The sequence below is a fragment of the Colobus angolensis genome, unplaced genomic scaffold, assembly GCF_000951035.1.
Source record: "Colobus angolensis palliatus isolate OR3802 unplaced genomic scaffold, Cang.pa_1.0 Scaffold412, whole genome shotgun sequence".
NCBI classification, from domain to species: domain Eukaryota; kingdom Metazoa; phylum Chordata; class Mammalia; order Primates; family Cercopithecidae; genus Colobus; species Colobus angolensis.
Genome location: NW_012117511.1, coordinates 2031609 through 2050235, shown reverse-complemented (window position 1 = coordinate 2050235; position 18627 = coordinate 2031609). Strand labels below are relative to the sequence as shown.

The window sequence follows — 18627 nt, the reverse complement described above, 5'->3', positions numbered from 1 at the left end:
ATGAAACTACCTCTGTTTTTATGTGGGAGGCAGAAGACTATTTTCTGACAGTGCTTTTTAGAGTATCATTTTAAGATAGCTTAAAGGACATGAAACAGATGATGTTAGGTAGCTCCTGATGACCTCTGCTGGCCTGGGCAGATCATCAGAAGTTGGTTTACTTTTTTTCCAAGTTGATTTTATCAAACCTCCAAACATGATTTAGGACTTGATTTTTCTCTTCTTTCTTTTTGAGAGATAGTCTCTTCCACCCAGGCTGGAGTGCAGTGGCACAATCATGGCTCACGGCAGCCTTGAACTCCTGGGCTCGAGTAATCCTCCTGCCTCAGTCTCCTGTGTAGCTGGGACTACAGGTGTGTGCTACTATGCTCAGCTTATTTTTACAAAAACATTTTGAAGAGACAGGTTCTTACTATGTTGCCCAAGTAGGTCTCAAACTCTGGGCTTCAAGCGATCCCCCCACCTCGGCCTCTCAAAGTGTTGGGATTACAGGCATGAGTCTCTGCACCTGGCCAATATACTATTTTCTATATAGAGTTAATGCATAAGAACATTCTAAGGTCTTTTGCCATCTTTAACGAAACTTGACTATATTTTGGTTACCCGTTTATGTCCCATAATTATCTGTTCTTTCAGCAACTCTGACAATTGTAGTTCCTTTGCCATGGCAAAGTTTCATGTTTAATTTTTTTAGGATAAAACAACTTGTATTCACAGGTTGGATGGTCAATGTGATTTAGACTTGATGTTATCTTTATTAGTGGCATAAACACATGCTGTTAATTAAAACAGAAAAATCCAGCATCATAGGTCTTAAATGCTTGGCTTTAAACCATTATAGCCGAAAAAATACAGTGGGTACAGAAGAGATAAATGCATCCCCCTCCCACCTCCACGCACACATACAAATTAATCTGCACATTTTGAATATAAGCTGTTGTATGGTGTAAATTGTTTTTTCCCTAATTTGAGCCTCAAGGGCTACTTGGCTATATATATGATCCCCAATACGGGGGAATTTCAGATTTGTTACACTACTATGTTTCACTCCAACTTCATTTTTAGTGCCACTATTCAAAATATATACATTAAAAAATCTGAGGATGTTCAAGTTCCTTATGTAAGTTGGCCTGGTATTTGCACATAACCCATGCATATTCTTTCACGTACTTCATATCATCTCTAGATTACTTATAACACATAATACAATGTAAATACTGTGTGAATAGTTGTTATATTATATTGTCTTATTTGTATTATTTTTTATTGTGTTGTTATTGTTTTTAAAAATTTTTCAACTTGAGGTTGGCTGAGTCTGTGGTTGGTTGAATCAGCGGATGTGCAACCTATAGATAGTAGGAGTTGACTGTATGTACTCCTCAAATTTAAGGAAAAAATAGTGACAGCCTTATATGAGTGTTTAAATTCTCATTTTAAAAATACTGCTTTCTGCATTTTCTTCTTAAAGGTATATCTTTTAAGTCCAAAGAAAAAATTTAGATGCTGCTGTTTACAATTGGATTCAGCTAAATGGTGTTATTCCATAAATTCAGGTATACTTATATGTATCTATTAACCCTGGAAGCACCAATGCATTTATAAATCTTTTGGTTTCACTGTGAACAGAAGAGGCTAAGAAGTCATTTACGTTTTATCTTTAGCCTCTCTGTACCTATGCAGAGGAGAAAGGGGAATAAGTTGAAGATGGTTGAAAGATTGTTTAAGATGGAGGCAGAGAAACTTTTCCAGTTTTTATTGGGGAATCTAAATACTAGATCCAACTCTTGTATTGGTCCTTGCCCAAGATTTCCTGTGTAAGCTCTTCTTTATTAACAAAAAATTATAGTACAGTAACTATCACTATATCCAATAAACCTCTCAAGTTATAGCATATAGACAGGTATTACAGTAAAATTACATGTATGTTAGAATGTTGCACAATATATAGATAATAAAATGTGTATACATCCCATTTATCTCATATCTTTCCAATCTATTCACCACACTGCAACCAAAATGACCATATCACTCATTTCTTAAAATACTTTAGTGATTAGGAATCATTCTTAGAATAAATATGTAGATCATCACACATGGTCTATAAGGTGCTAATGGTTTGCCCTCTTACTAGCTCTCCAACCTAATCTAATGCTCTATTCCTGTTTATTTTCCTTGCTAAAGTTTCACTACTTTCAATTTCTGGAACACACCAAACTGCTCCCCACCCCCAATATATATGTATACACACACACACACACACACACACACACACACACGGCCTTTGCCTATAGTGTTTTCTCCTTTGGATAAGCTCCTTGACCACCAACCACCCTCTTGCAACCCTTTCTTCAGTTGTAGTTTCTTTGTCATTGCAATTTAATGTTTTCTGGAAAGCTCCTTTAAACCATGCTCCAACTCTTTGTCTAATTAACTCCTATTTATCCTTCTGTTAATTTGTTGCTTTTTCGGATTACTTTCCCTGAACTTGGGCACCCAAATTTGGTTAAACTCCCGCAGAACATTTGTCTTATTTGTAATTCCTATGTAGTTGTAGTTTACATTTACATGTTTGATTATATGACTAAGGTGTCTCTTCAATTTTTTTTTTTTTTTTTTGAGATGGAGTCTCGCTCTGTCACCCAGACTGGAGTGCAGTGGCGTGGCCTCGGCTCACTGCAACCTCTGCTTCCCTGGTTCAAGTGATTCTCTTGCCTCAGTCTCCCAAGTAGCTGGGACTACAGGTACCTGCCACTATGCCCAGCTAAATTTTGTATTTTTAGTAGAGATGGGGTTTCACCATATTGGTCAGGCTAGTGTTGAACTCCTGACCTCAGGCGATCCACCCACCTCAGCCTCCCAAAGTGCTAGGATGACAGACATGAGCCACCATGCCTGGCCTGTCTCTTCAAATTTTCAACTACAAACTGCCTAAGAGTAGGGACTGTGTCTGCTTTTACTTGCCATGCTGTCCTTAGTTCTTGATATAGTACCTAACACATAGTTGCAATTCAGAAAATATTTATTGAATTAAAAATTTATTCAATATGTAAATTAAAAAATCTCATTCTTATGTTGTATTTTCTCATTCCTGTATATATTAATGAATACATTAGTAGAACTTTTTGTCCTTTTCAAGAGATCTTATGGATCTTATTCTTTTTGGGAATCTACTTTTGTATTTTGAAAGTTCTAGATCAATAAATTCTTCCTTTTACCAAGATGAAATTCCCATGGCTGAAGTAAAAACCCATTTTCTTTTTTTTGAGATGGAGTCTTGCTCTGTCGCCCGGGCTGGAGTGCAGTGGCCAGATCTCAGCTCACTGCAAGCTCCGCCTCCCGGGTTTACGCCATTCTCCTGCCTCAGCCTCCGGAGTAGCTGGGACTACAGGCACCCGCCACCTCGCCCGGCTAGTTTTTTGTATTTTTAGTAGAGACGGGGTTTCACCGTGTTAGCCAGGATGGTCTTGATCTCCTGACCTCGTGATCCGCCCGTCTCAGCCTCCCAAAGTGCTGGGATTACAGGCTTGAGCCACCGCGCCCGGCTAAAACCCATTTTCTTTTAATAAATTCCAGGATCTAGAAAGAGTAGCTGGCCACTAGCCTTGATACAGTATTTGTTTCCTTATCAGTGGAATACACTTTCTAACAACTTTATTTTTCCTTTAATTTTGATTTTAGGCCATCGTTCAGCTCAGTAAATCTGAGGATATAAGAGATACTGACAGCTCTTTATTTTTTTTGGACCTGAGTTGATATTAAGAATCCCAAGATAGTCCTAAATGTGGGAGCTTCTCTGTTGACATCAGTTCTACCTTTCAGAAATCATATACTAACAAGTGCTAGCCTGCATCCTCTGAAGTTTCTCTTTCTTCTTTGGGCTACTTTAAAAATAAGGCCACTCATAATTAAAATATTTTCTCAGATCGTAATGGTGCTTTCTTAGTAGGAATGAGGGAGTTTCATAAGGAGGTTGGAAGTCTCTCCTTCTGCACACACAAAAATTGGCAATCTTTGTCCCCTTTGACAGCTGGTGGCATTTTTCTGAAAAGCTTTCAAATCACAGATCATTTCTTCATAAAGAAATCTGTGTGGCTCAGATACAGTGGGTTGAAATTCTTATCTTATGCTGCGGTAAAATGCTCTAATTTAGATCCACAAAAGGATTCTGTACCCTTTACTTAGGAGAGCTGTGCAATTTGCCCATAAAAAGACTGTTCAGCACCATTAGTGCATACCATAAGTGTTCAGCGACATCATATTCATTAAACAGCATATCCTTATGCATAACCTTTTCAACCTTGAATGTGTTTTTTTCTCTTTGAAAAATGATAAACGACAAAGGGGTGATAGAGCCCCCCCAAGCAACACTGTTGCCTTTACAGATCAACTTGGGAATTTTAGCTTGATCCTTTCTCAGGAAAAAAAAAATCACATTCAATCTTTTCTCACCTGAGGCAGTTTTAATTCTCTCTAGAATTTTCTCTGTGGCCAGGAGATTGACTCCTAACTTCTAAACTTCAGTGACAGATCTTTACACAATAGAAAATTTTGTGAGAGCAAGGATCAGAAACTTCCTCAAGTAACTTTTATTAAGCATGTACTATGTCTTAGATACTGTTAGTCACTAAGCTTAGAGGTGATTATAGAATATTAATATAATCTATAGTTTCTGATCTTTTGTGTTAAATACCATGGATTTCCTAGCTTGATCAGATAGATTGGGGGCAAAAAGGAGAGAATGGGGGTAAGTCTGCTTTTTTTTTAGAGCAAGAGGGGAGAGTGAATGAGAATTTTACTAGTGACAAAACTTTTTTCTTGGCAGGAATAGTGAGGAACCCTAGCATTCATTCCACTGCTATAATTACTCTCTGGTGTTCCTGCACCCTCAGTGGTCTCCAGTCATTGACCCAGATCTTTAAACGTCTTAGGATAGTCCCTTTTTTAATTCTGCCCTCCTTTCTCTTAATGGTCCAGGTATTTCTCAAGCTTGTGAGATCTCTTCTTGCTTCCATTTTAGGTACACCTGAGAGCCTGGCAGAAAAAGAACGGCAGCTCTCCACCATGATTACCCAGCTGATCAGTTTACGGGAGCAGCTTCTGGCAGCGCATGATGAACAGAAAAAACTGGCAGCCTCACAAATTGAGAAACAACGGCAGCAAATGGACCTTGCTCGCCAGCAGCAAGAACAGGTGAGCCCTGCAAAAGGTGCTGATGCACTGGAGATGTGGAATGTGCCAGGCTCAGAGAGTAATCACATTGATTGGCTCATTTGTTGTAAGCTTTCCTAAAAAATAAAAATAAAAAATAAGAAAAGACGGGAAAAAAAAAGCCTTCTGGAAATCTAGGGTCTTCAAGAATATTGAGGGAATATGTGTACAAAAAAAGGCATCATAGCAACTGGGCATAACTAAAATGATACATTGTTTCAGGTTTGGATTTGACTAATGACTTGGGGATGCTTATTCATACAGACATCACATATAATCCCTCTGTAGCTTCACTATGAGTAAGTGACTTTTCTCTGGGCCTTATTTTCCTTATCCAGAAAAAGGGGGTTCTGTTCCAGAGAAACTTTGGGAATCTTTTAGTTTATTGGTCCAGTGATTTTCTACAGGTTTAAAGTCCAAAGAGGTGACCATACATTTCAGATTTCCCCAGATAGCCCTGGTATAGTGCCTGTTTTCTAGAGTAAAAATACCCTGCCTCCTTTTACTTGTGAAAGTTTTCTTGGTTTGGATGATACATCACATGGTCACTATCTATAGCATAGGTAAGTCATTGAATACAAATTAGTACATGGTTCCTAAAAGTATTTGATTTGATTGACTTAGAAGTGAGAATGAAGAAAAAAATAGCAAAGTTTAAATGTATATCTTTTAAAAATAAATCACTTTCCCAAATGTTTTTTCTTGTCTCTTAAGAGTACATTAATCTAACAATGATCCTATAGAGTAGTCCCTGATGCTTTAGATCAGACAGATCCAAATTAATGTGCAGTTTTTAGGAATCTGACATTATTACTGGAATTATCTTTTCAGTTAAATGTATTTTATAGGAGTATATGAGCAATATATGCTCTGTTGATTTTAATGAGTTGTGATGTCTGGTATTTTATATGCTTGAATATTTGCCCACATGTAGGAATATGGACTCAGCCCCTAATGGAAAATAACATAAAGGAACACTGTAAAAAATCAGAAGTTAGAATGTCATTTAGCCATCCAGAGATGACACAGTAATTAACTATTGACACTTGTGAATAAGCTAGCACAAATTAATCTTGACACATTTGCAGACGAGTGATATCTTACAGTGAACACTTTGTAATTATATTTCAAAATGAAAATTAAATGACACTTAAAACTAGGTTGTCATGCTCAATGAAGCGAGCATGTAGCTCAACCGATTGGCAAATAAAATTCAGAATTTGAGCCACATGGTGCTTATGTACCATACTTCACTGTGTCAAACCCATACGTCTAGAGTGGATGATAGTAATTGCACTGTGGTGTTTTGGATGCATTTCTATGCAGCACTTTATCATTTAGGAGGGACCATCAATATTAGATGCCTAGTGGCGTTTCACTGGTTTACTAAGAGGAAATAAATATTCAGAGGATCCAGCGTCTATACCTAGAGCTGCAGAGTGAGTTGTACATTTCTGATTTGAATATCCACAAGCAGAGTGGGCCATCCCAACCTGATTAAATACGATTTCCATTTTAAGTATAAAGCTCTGGCAAGGAGTAGTCTCATTTCTCACATTGTAGTCTACATTAGGGGCGGCTTTATCATGGCTTTCAGTAGGAACCAGCAACATTTAGAAGCAGACTGCTACGTTGCCATCTTGTGCTGAATGAGGTATAATTTGGGCACTACCCCCTGCATAGGCTAGAACATCAAAAAGGCTTGGGAAGTATATAGCTTGGAACTGATTTACACTCATTTTCACTCCCAACATAACCCATTCTAGAATACTGACTTTTGGAAGTAGGAAGAAATAGGAAGAAAAGACACTGTTGACAAGGCAGTACTAAACAAAGTCCTTCTGAGTGCTCTCTGGCTGCTTTTCTCTCTGGCTTCCTAGGTTGGCAGTGAGTGTGTTCTCACTAAGGATCACTCTCTGGACTTCAAGCTGTAGCAGCTCAGCTTTTGAGTGAAGAGCGGCTTGATGCCTGACTCATACTTCATAGTAAACACCATTATCTTAAGGAAGCTGTTTGACCTCCTGAGGGCCAGAGACAGTCATCAGTAGGGCTTGCATTAAATGGTTAACATTTCTTTTTATAGACCAGGTAATGTGTTTAGATGTTCAATTTGATTGTTGGATGAAACAAGGAAATATAAAATTTGTGTATGGATCCTGTATTGTAAAATAAACACATTGTCCTCAAAAGGATAAATGGATAAATGTTAAATTACAGCTTAATTTGTTTTTAAAAATATTTTGTACATCACAGACAGCATCAACAAAAAAAGCTTAAGATTTTTTCCGTTTTGCTGTGTTCTTTGACACTCCTTTAAAAATATTTGTAAATGTATCAATTCTGAAAAATCTTTGTATCAGGAAAGGTTTTGCCAACATAGACCATATTAAAGTAACAGAAAGATTTTTCGTGTCTTTGCTTACAGATTTTACTTTTTACATCCAAATTAAGCCATTTAGAAAAATGTAGCCAGAGATTTTCTATCTCTATTCTACAAGGATTCGATTTCTAAAATCCCATGATTACCAGCTGACCAGTGCAGATATAGGTGAATAGCTCACAAATGTAATTAAAGGGGTAGTTTTCCTACAGATAAAGCGGAGAGATGGCACTTGTTTAAAAAATTTTCGTTTCATCCATCTTTCTGATGTGGTCTCTTTCATTCTATAGGAACTCTTTCACATAGAGGTGCAGTAAAACATTGTTGTAATGCCAGGAGAAATACCCGAGGTAATGGCAGAGGTGTAAGCATTTCATTTTAACTTAATGAAACTTTATTTCTGATAGATTGCGAGACAACAGCAGCAACTTCTGCAACAGCAGCACAAAATTAATCTCCTGCAGCAACAGATCCAGGTCAGTGTATTTTATTACTCTCGTCTGATTATACTTAGATACTTTCCTCCTTGAAAATGGAATTTAAAATTCTGCAGATGTACCCCTGTCTTGTAAACAGCACCAATAGGACTGTTTTCGAGGATGTTGTACACAATTCTGTAAGTGAATGTAAGAAATATGGACTAGGTGGTGGCCTAAGCATTCTTCTCTGATGTGATATGTAAGCAAAATAACCCTTATCTGTTTTCTTTTTGCCATTTGTCTAACACTACCTAATGGGAACCTAATGGTTTCCCAGGTAGCATATAGATGGTATTTTTACTGCCACTGACCACTTTCTGTTTTGTATTTTACCATGTAATAGTACTGTAGAGAGAAGCTTACTTTTAATTTACTTGTTAGGACAAATTGGATCAATTATGAGAAAAATGTGGAAAAAGGCTGTTAATAATTTGTTCCTTAACAAATATTAACTGTATTCCTTCTAGATGCTAAAGGGAATAGAGAGATTAATGAGTGATAGTTTGTCTTCAAGGAGCTTACAGTCTAACAAGGAAGAAAAACTTGTTCCTGAATAATTACAACACAATAATTACAACACACATTGCCTTTTTCTTATGGCAATGTAAAAATATATAGATCATAATTACAATGGTCTGGGTCTATAAAAATATATAGACCATAATTACAATGGTCTGATTTCTGTCATTCTTTTAGATACTTGATGGTTAACTCAACAAACAGCTTTTTGAGATAGGCAAGGAAAACGATCTCCATTTCTCTCCATTTCCAAATAGGAATATAGATGTGTGACTTCTAGAAAGCCCTAAAATAAGGAATTGGCTGTCTAGTGTTAATCCTCAGAAATACTAATCACAGAGTTATCCCTATCCTACTATAGACTCTTGTTTCCCTTGGTTATTGGAGAAACTTCTGGGATCTATGATTCAAACTAGCTGGGCCAGAGTATTCTGAATTATATTATTACTTTTCTCGAGGTTAATATCATGCTCTTCTGTATTTTTTTTTAAAATATCAGTAGCATGAAGTCATAGTTTACTGCAATATTCTACCTCATTGACGAATAACAATGATTTTACCTTTGATCCTTGCTTCATTTTGTTAATCATACTTAGTGTTCCAGGTAGTTACTGCACTTAAAGTACTAATTTGATATCTGAAGCAGTCCCTTTACCTAATTGGCATTTTGTCCAGTTATTTTCAGTAGGAGGTCTTAGCCAACTTTTTTGTTGGTTTTTGTCCTATTCAATATTCCATATTCAAGTATACATGTTGCAAAATAAAAAAGTCCAGATATAGATGAGTTGGAATGTCTTTGGCATTCTTGACAGTCAACCTTTACAATTAAATCTTGGAATAGTTTCTCATTCTGATATTCCTTTTATGACTCATGCTGAGATCCTTAATTAAATAACTGTCCAGGTGTTCCCTTGTTCTGCCCTTATTAGAATTTTCAGTGTAGCTCCTACTGCTCAGGTCAAGATTTTTAGCCTGTAGCTTCCTACATTTTTCTGTAGATCCCTCTGTAAGAACTCAGTAGATGTTAAACAACATGATTGTTTAGGTCTCTCTGTTTCTCCTATTTGTAAAGCAGGAATGGAGAAAGTTCCCTGAGGTGTTCCTATATCAGTTAATTATTGTTTTTACTACTGCTTTATAACTTACTGGTTTATTCTTTTCTAATATATTTTACTTCTTAGTCCAGTGCTGTTTATACTGATTGGTTGTCTTCACTGATGTTTTCCTGTGGCACTGAGAACTTCAGGTGAATAGGAACCAAATCAGTTCAGAATATGTTTATGAAATATTTTTAGTATATATTGCTTATATATGATTGTATAGTTATAAATTGACTACATAATTTTCAGAAAACTATAGAACATGATCTTAAAATATTCATTGGAATGAACATTTGGAAACACCAATTTGAAAAGACAGGAGTAACTTTTTTCAAGTTTTCTAATAGAAGTTTGATTGCTTTTAAAATTTGTGGATATTTCCTGTTTAATTTTTTTAATTTCAGCTAATCAGCACTTGAACTTAGCAGTAAAAATTGTAAAATAAAGATAGTCAATGTCAGAGTTACATTCACTTTAGAAATATAAGATTCTTTGTAATAAGAATTCAAATTTTTTAAAAAATAAGAGAAAGCAATAAGTATTTATAATTCATTCTATCCAGAGCTACTGCTTCATGGCATATCTTGTCAGTATTTACCTTCTACATATGAGACCATTCAAAGCATTTTTCAAATGGTGAAAAAGACATACTCCTTACACAAAATGTATTCATCTCTGATACTTACAAAATGGGTATTTGACATTCAGACTTTCTTTTTTTTTTTTTTTTTGGAAGGAGAATGGGGTAACTATATTTTCAAATATGGCTTTTGAAATTTGATCAAATTTAGGAGAGAGATTATTGTTAGACTAATTTTAAATGCCTTTTGAGCAAAATATGAGACTGAAGGGATGCTTCAAACATTTTTTTCTATCAAAAAAAGAAACACTTTCCCATTTGAACCCGAAATAGAACAAAGGATAAAACAAGATTATCAAAGATGAATTAAGGATTATTAAAGATATTAAAAATAAAACCTAACTTCTTGTTCAAAAGCAAATGATGAATACAGAGACAATTTGAGCAAGTTTGACACTTTTTTTCTTTTTATATCTTGAGTCCTAGAACCTATTAGCTTACATGATCAGCAAGATTAAATCATGGCAATTGGCTGTGGTTCATGAGTATGAGGTGGTTGCATTCAATATCATTCCTCTTGTTCAGAATTCTGACTTCTGAAATAGTACTGTTCCCCACCCCACCCCCTGCCCACAATTTGCAAGCTTTAATAGAAGCAAAAGGAAGAATGCCTAACCTCTTGTAACAACCCACACAGACACATCTGGGTCTATTGTAATGGAAACAAATGAAAACCTGAATGGTTTCCACAAATTGAAAAATAGGAATTTTCATTAGAAATAGGAAAAGGCATGATTAAGATAGTATTGTAAAAGTTCCCATGTTTATTTTATTTGCAATTATTCAGAACTTATATGTGCAGTTAAGAACAATTTTATTTATATTTGTTCCTTGAATATATTTTTTAACATTATTTTGCCTTTGTAAATTCTAACTTTTAAATAGATTCTTCTAAAGCCATGTAAGCCATGTTGAAAAAGTGTGGTGAATGATTTTGTGAACTGTTTTTACAGTTTTGATGAGTCCATTTTTATAGTTTAATAAATCAGGATAATAATTATAAATGACTATAAAAATATCACTTTAATATTAGGTCTTTTCAGAGTATGTTTGCTTTGTAAATTCAGATCCCTCTGTGCTTTGGAGAAAATGATGATTTCTCTCATTTTTTACATGTTAAGTAATTCTCCTGATATGGAGCCCAGAAAAAAAATAGGTATTTTTGACATTTCCAGGACAGAAATAGTATATTTTTTCCAAGTCTATGGAAAGCAAAACTAATAGGTCATGTAATATGGATCTTTGGAGTTGGGAATGTTGATTTATAGGCTGTAATTTCAAAGGAAAGATAACTGCTTCAGTAATTTCATCCTCCCTCTCCCACTCATTGAACTGTAGTATCTTAGCTAATATTTTGAAGCATTTTACTTCTGAGTTATGCTAACTGGTAAACAGAATTCACTTTTAATTAATTTGACAGTTGTAAACAGATCAAAGCATATTTACAGTATTTTAATCAATGACTAAATATAAGACAATTCTAGGGAAAACAGAAAATATTTTATAAATCCTCCTTTCTTGATTTTTTTCATATATTTATTCATCTAACCTCATTTGACCATGCCATGGTTTTGAATCTGGAGAAGATTTTTTTAATGGATCCAATATACCACATTCTTTGGTTTCTACAGCACATCAATTGGAACACGTTTAACGATGGAGTTTTGTAGCTAGAACTTTGCAAAAGAATTCAGTTCATTAAAATACCTTTGTGAGAAACTTCCTTTTCCAGGGATGAACAGTATTATCCAATTATTCATGTCTCTTCAGACTTCAATTTTAGAGTTATTCAAGTGACTTGTATTGTGAGCTATATAGGCAATGTCCTCTCCTCACATAGCTAACTAAACAATGATCTCTTAAGAATGAACTGGCTGGGTGGGGTTTTATTTAGGCATTTGGCTTTCTGGGCAAGGGCCAATGATTTAGTCAGTTCATACACATATGTCTTTTTTGGGTAAAATTGTGAGACTTGAAATTTTTAGTTTGTGTTTTCTTTATGATTAATGTTCAATATTCATTGCCTTCCCCTCATCATTTAACATATGCAAACTTTATTTGTAGAAGGCCTGAACTAAATGTCATTGCTGCATCTTTGCAAATATTGTTTGTCTTATCTGAAAACTTTTTATTTTAAATGTTGAAATCCATATTGTTTATTTTCTTTTACCCAAACCAAGTGTTCATTGCTTCACTGAAGTTCTACTCTGTTCTTAAGCCTATATGATTGTCTTTCATATACAGTGTTTTTAATTTTGATTATAATATATTTCTGTGTGCTATTAATATGTTTTATATGTCTGTATGTTTGCCACGTGGTAGAGCATCATTAGATGTGTGTTATCCTTTTTTCCTTTTTGGTAACCAGAAAGATGCTAATATTATAAGCAAGGAAGTGATTGTCCTTAAGCAATTAAACAGAATAACTTGAGATATCCTCTCACCTTTTAAGGAGATAGACTTTGCCTTTTGTTTCCTTCAATATGATTAACTACAGGCATTTCAGGTATCTGCTGAGCAGAATAAAGGACTACCTTTTTATGTGAAGTAGTTGTCTAAAGATCAGAAATAATTGCTTTGTACATTAGCCTTCATGGCCTACTTGACCTAGTTAATTAATTTTTTGCTAGCATAATAATAATAGATATATATTTGAAGATATGCTTCATCGTTAAGTATCTAATTGACCTCTAATTTTAAGAGCTGCACCTTCCATTTATTGTCTTTGGAGATGGCTGGAGCAGCCAACAGGAAAACCGAGGACAGTCTGAAGCTGACTTCAATCCCACATAGTCCCTCTGTCTTAGGTTGTATTTCTTTGTTATTTGTATTTAACATTGATAAACAAAAAGCAATTACAGTGCTCCTGTTTTGGCTCTAGCAAAGAGTCGGTTTTTGTATGTTATTGATCAGGTAATGGATCTCCTTCCAATATTCTCTGAAAAGGACTAAATAAACCTATTGAAAGTAATTTGATACTTCTATCAGCACTGTACATGCATCTGATACTCCCTTGCAAAGAAATGAGGGGTATAAACACAGCTTAGAAGTCTAGGATTAGCCCCTAGCTTCAGCAAGCCCTTAAAATATGTTGTAATTCTATCTTCAATCATGAATTAGCCAGGAAAAACAGACCCTCTTTCCTCTCCCTATGTCTCTGCTGTATGCTGTTTTTAATTGCCCACAGGCAGGCTGTTGTGATCTTTGGATGTTTAAAACCAAGATAAAAATGCAAATCTAATTATTTCTTTTATGTAATCTAATTAACTTTAAAAGTAATGATAGATGCTCTATAGTCTGCTTGAAACATTTTAATAATAAAGTTTCTGGGTTATAAAGAATAGGTAAAGCTGCTATAATTATGACTAGCAAGGGCTGTTAACAGCAAAAATTACAAATTCTTGTTGTGAACTAAAACTACACTTTAGTTTTTCCACATTTGTCATGCTAGATTGTTTGTTATAGTTGGAATGCACCTAAAAATAAGAGAACTGACCAGATTCCGATAACTACTCTATGCAATTAGCTAGTTTACCTGCTTTACCAAATGTGGCCTTATGGCAAAGATCTCATTCAGCAGACCAAAACCTGAAGATGAATCTCAAAGCTTTTTCTGCACTATCCTTCAGTTACTTCAGTCTCTACACAACCCGCCCTTCTCTATCTGTGCTTATCTCTTAGACTGCACTGTACTCCCCAGTTCTCTCCCAAACCAGTGATACTAAAAATTCAGGGAATCCAAAGTCTCTGCTTCTTTCTGGAATTAAAGTGGGAGAGTGTCGTACCTCTTCAGAGGCAGAGGGAGGTGCAGCAGAGTGGGGTAGATGTTCCAGGTGAGGCCAGCAAGTGACATTACATAATACTGAATCAATTTCCCAGGAAAAATGTCTCTCTTCTATTTTTTTTTCCTTGATCCTTCTCATTACATTGAGGGCTCAGTTTAATGTTAGTCTTTAATACTCTTCTAGTATGTACTAAAATCTGAGAGAGAGAGAGAGAGATAGTGAAAGAGAGAGAGAGAGAGATCATCTCTTTCTCAGAGCCTTTGGCTACAGTATGGCAGTCAGCTAGAATTTAAATAAATTTAATGTTTTTCTTTACATGGTTATCTGGTTATCTTCTATTTATGGCAAGTTATTTTAATTTTCTATCTGAAGTAAAATATGGAGTTTCCTTTTGAAATAAGTGTATTTACATGAAAAGAAAAAGTCAAGTTAAAATCCTAAGCAAATAGTAATTAGGTACTTGGATATGGCAAAATTATGAAGATAGTTCTCTAATGATGGAATTTTGGGAAACCCTTGGAAGAGTACTACAGCAAGAGTTGTATTAAACATTCCCCCTTTACCCTGCCACCACTTTCACAGAATGTTAAACTCGAAAACGTCATCTGGAAGTCCTCATGATTCTCATTCACTGGATAGAGGGAGGATAGGTAACTATCCATGTTGAAGACAATATAGTAAGTTTATCATAAGCCATACTTTAAAATAACCTTGAGATTATGTTTCTCCACCTTTTTGGGAATTAAAATGTTCTTTCTATGAAGTATTGGTGATAATAGGTGATATGTGTTTTCTTTGTTTTTCAATAGTTTTATTTGGTAAAATAAAAAGTTCCCAACTATATGTAAGTCTCCACTTTGGCTTGTCTTTGAAATTTTGCTGATCTATGATATGTAAAAACTTTGGGCATGCTTAATTTAGTCCAAAGCCTTTAGTTTACACGAGGAAACTAAGGTATAGACTAGAGGCTTGTCCAAGCTTAAAAAGCAAATATTGTCAGAACTACAAGGGGAACCCAAGTTTCTTGATGCCTGATGGAGCACTGTTTCCAGTTTTTCAGATCCTTTCTCTATTTGCCCTTTTTGTGACTTGAATAAATCTTACTGCACTTCAGTTTCCTAGTTTATAAAATGTGGCCAATAATACCTGACATCTAAAATCTCATTACATTCTCTTTATCCTTAAATAGAAAAAATAGAAAATTTGTCACTAGACTCTTTCTACCCTTAGAACTACTGCAGCTGTGGGTCTATACCTACAAGGCAAGAGATAAAAAGAATATAATTGGAATCTTTTTGTAGTGCAATGGGAGGTGTGTTTATGGCTGGGTGACTCTTCTGGTATTTACATATGAACTTCTTAGTTAATTATACTCCTTCCTGAGGGCTTTAATGTGATGTGTCACTATACTGAGGGTCAGACACCTTTAATATTAATAACTTTTTTTTTTTTTTTGAGACGGAGTCTTGCTCTGTCGCCCAGGCTGGAGTGCAGTGGCCGGATCTCAGCTCACTACAAGCTCCGCCTCCCGGGTTTACGCCATTCTCCTGCCTCAGCCTCCCCAGTAGCTGGGACTACAGGCGCCCGCCACCTCGCCCGGCTAGTTTTTTGTATTTTTTAGTAGAGACGGGGTTTCACCGTGTTAGCCAGGATGGTCTCGATCTGCTGCTGACCTCGTGATCCGCCCGTCTCGGCCTCCCAAAGTGCTGGGATTACAGGCTTGAGCCACCGCGCCCGGCCAATAACTTTTTTTTTATAGCTACCTTCTTCATCTGATGAATGTGAGCAGTGAGTGACAGCATTCCATGCTAATGGTTCTCAACCGTGGTTGTCCCTTGTAATCACTTGGAATCTTGTTAAAAATACTGATGCCTATCCCAAAGATTTTTATGTAATTGGTCTTGGATAGAGTCTGAGCATGGAGAGTATTGAAAAGTTTATAGATGATTGTAGTGGGTAATCAGAATAGAAAAATACTGCTCTGTACAGGGTAATGAAGATTAAATGATTAAAGGTTAACACTAAGTTGCTTAGATTTAGGTTAGATTAGGTTGAATATATATATATATATGTAAAATCCATCCATCCATCCTGCATCCATCAATCCATCCATCCATCCATCCATCCATCCATCCATCCATCCATCCATCCATCCATCCGTTCATCCGTCCATCCGTCCATCCATCTGTCCTGAGGGTTGGAGTATACCTGAAATAACTCATGATGAATCAAAATATACTTTTCATTTTGGTCACAGCTGTTTTACTTACTAGCTAGAAAGCTTCTAATGGACCATGGTTTAAACAATTTAAATAAATTTAATTAGTTTTTCTAACAATTTGATTTTTATTTGTATATGAGGATTTTGGCAAGTTAAAAATGTGTAGATATCAGAAGGTCTGTGTCTTTTGGAGAAGGTGTATGAAAAACATGAAGCATGGTCTTACAAAATAACACAAAAAAGTTAGAAAATAAATTCTCAGATGCCATTTGGCTTTTAACTTTCTAAACAGAATAAACTTTAACACAAAAAACCCATTTTTAAAAAGTGTTTTTAAAACTTTATGACATAGAAAAAACTCTTACATCCTGACATATGTAAGGAATGTATGACTCTGAATCCACTTTTAAGCTAGATTTGTACATACAAACAAAAGATGTAGAGCATAAGGTGTGTTATTTCAGTATATATGTAATTTAAAGATGTTGTGGAATCAGCGCAGGTATTGGAGACAAATAAATTAGGGTTTAAATAACAATTCCACTACCTGTTAGCTCTATGGCCTGTTTTGTTACTTACTAGCTGTGAGACAAGTTACTTAATGTCTCTCAGCCTGTATTTCCTAATTCCTAAAGATAATTACAATACCTTACAGCAGTTTTGAGATAATTATATAAAACCCCTAGTAATTGCTTAATGCATAATACATACCACTATCATTGTTGTTTTCGTTCCCGTATGACTAGGTATAAGAATAATTTCAGAGTTTCTAATAGAGAAACCTTCATGTACATATTCTACATGTGCACATATACACACATTTGTATCTTACACACATGCATATTTAGAACCCACAAATTAGTGATGTGAATATAGAATAATCAATGTGTAGGCACTATAATCAATTATTATCACCATGATAGTACAGAGGAAAAGAGCAACAGTTTCCTCTGGCTGCCAAATGAGAGCTTTTCAATTGTCAGTGAATGGAGAGTAAGGTTTGTCATGCACTCAGAAATGGTTGAGCAAGTGTTAGAGCAGCTTGGAGATTGTACAAAAGAGAGCTAACATTTTATTTTCAAAAAAACAGAGTCAAATTCTCACCTCTCAGACTAACATGGGCTTTGCTATTAGATCCATAGTGCTTGTGAAGTTAGAAGGATGGTAGATGAACCTTTCCAATTTATTTTATAGCTTTTTAAACACAGCTGAAGTTATGTGATGTAGCTGCACAAAATGCAAAAGTCCTTGTTGAAAATAAAGTTGTTCATATAAATCTTATGTATGCCATCTCCTGTAAGTCAGGCATTTGCCTAGCTTTTGTGAATTATGTCTATACTTAGAATTTAAGAAGTTAAACAGTATGCATACCAGACTTGAGAGATGGGAAATAAAAATTGATATACTATGTGACACTTGATATAGCACAGGGAAATATCTTTTAAATGCTGAAGGGATGTACTGACATAACCATTTTTAATTCACATATAGTAACTTCCCACTCAAAGTTATTAATGTTAGAGTCACGGATTTTTACTTGTTCAAAATAACAGCAAATAAATGATGCAAAAAGTGTAATATCTCCTGTAAGAGACTGAATTAATTTTATCCACTGCTCAATCCATTAAGAAAATGTTAAAGTTGTAATATCAAACAATGAAAGTTAAGGAAGTCATAGTTAGAATTAAGGGTGGAGTACATCCTCAGACAGGTTGTAGTCTGGACTCTTTTAACTTTGATACATGTATATTTCAGTGGAAGACTTTTCTCTTAAAATGTCTGCAGTTGAGTTTTTTGGAGGGGCTTCATAACTTCACCTGTGTTTAAAAAGCTATAAAATAAATTGGAAATGTTCATTTACTATCCTTCTAACTTCACAAACACTATGGATCTAATAGCAAAGCCATTTTAGTCTGAGAGGTGAGACTTTGACTCTCCACTCACTGACACAAACAAAATAAATAAAAAAGAAAGAAAAGGTTAAAAATTAACTGGGTGTGGTGGCATGCATCTGTAGTCCTAGCCACTTTGGAGGCTGAGGTAGGGGGATCTCTGGAGTCCAGGAGGTTGAGGCTGCAGTGAGCTATGATCACTGCACTCCATCCTGGGCTATGGAGAGAGACTCTCTCTCTAAAACAATAATGAAATAAAATAAATAAATAATATAAAAATTTCAACTTTTTTAATATACAAAAGCAATATATGTTAGAAATGAAAAAAAACTAAAGAAAAAATGTCTTTGAATAGTAAAGTTATTTTTACTACTTTTCTTGCTTTAGTTTTTTAGTTTTAAAA

At 35.3% G+C, this 18627-nt stretch overlaps 1 protein-coding gene across 5 annotated transcripts in view; it reads left to right on the top strand.

Moving 5' to 3' along the window:
• Positions 1 to 18627, top strand: part of SOX6 (SRY (sex determining region Y)-box 6) — a 535498-nt gene that overhangs the window by 300876 nt on the left and 215995 nt on the right. For all 5 annotated transcript variants that reach the window (XM_011956274.1, XM_011956276.1, XM_011956271.1 and 2 more), the window contains exons 5-6: positions 5018 to 5190; positions 7996 to 8064. In XM_011956274.1, coding sequence (XP_011811664.1) covers positions 5018 to 5190; positions 7996 to 8064 — 242 coding nt within the window. The remainder of the gene's footprint in view (positions 1 to 5017; positions 5191 to 7995; positions 8065 to 18627) is intronic.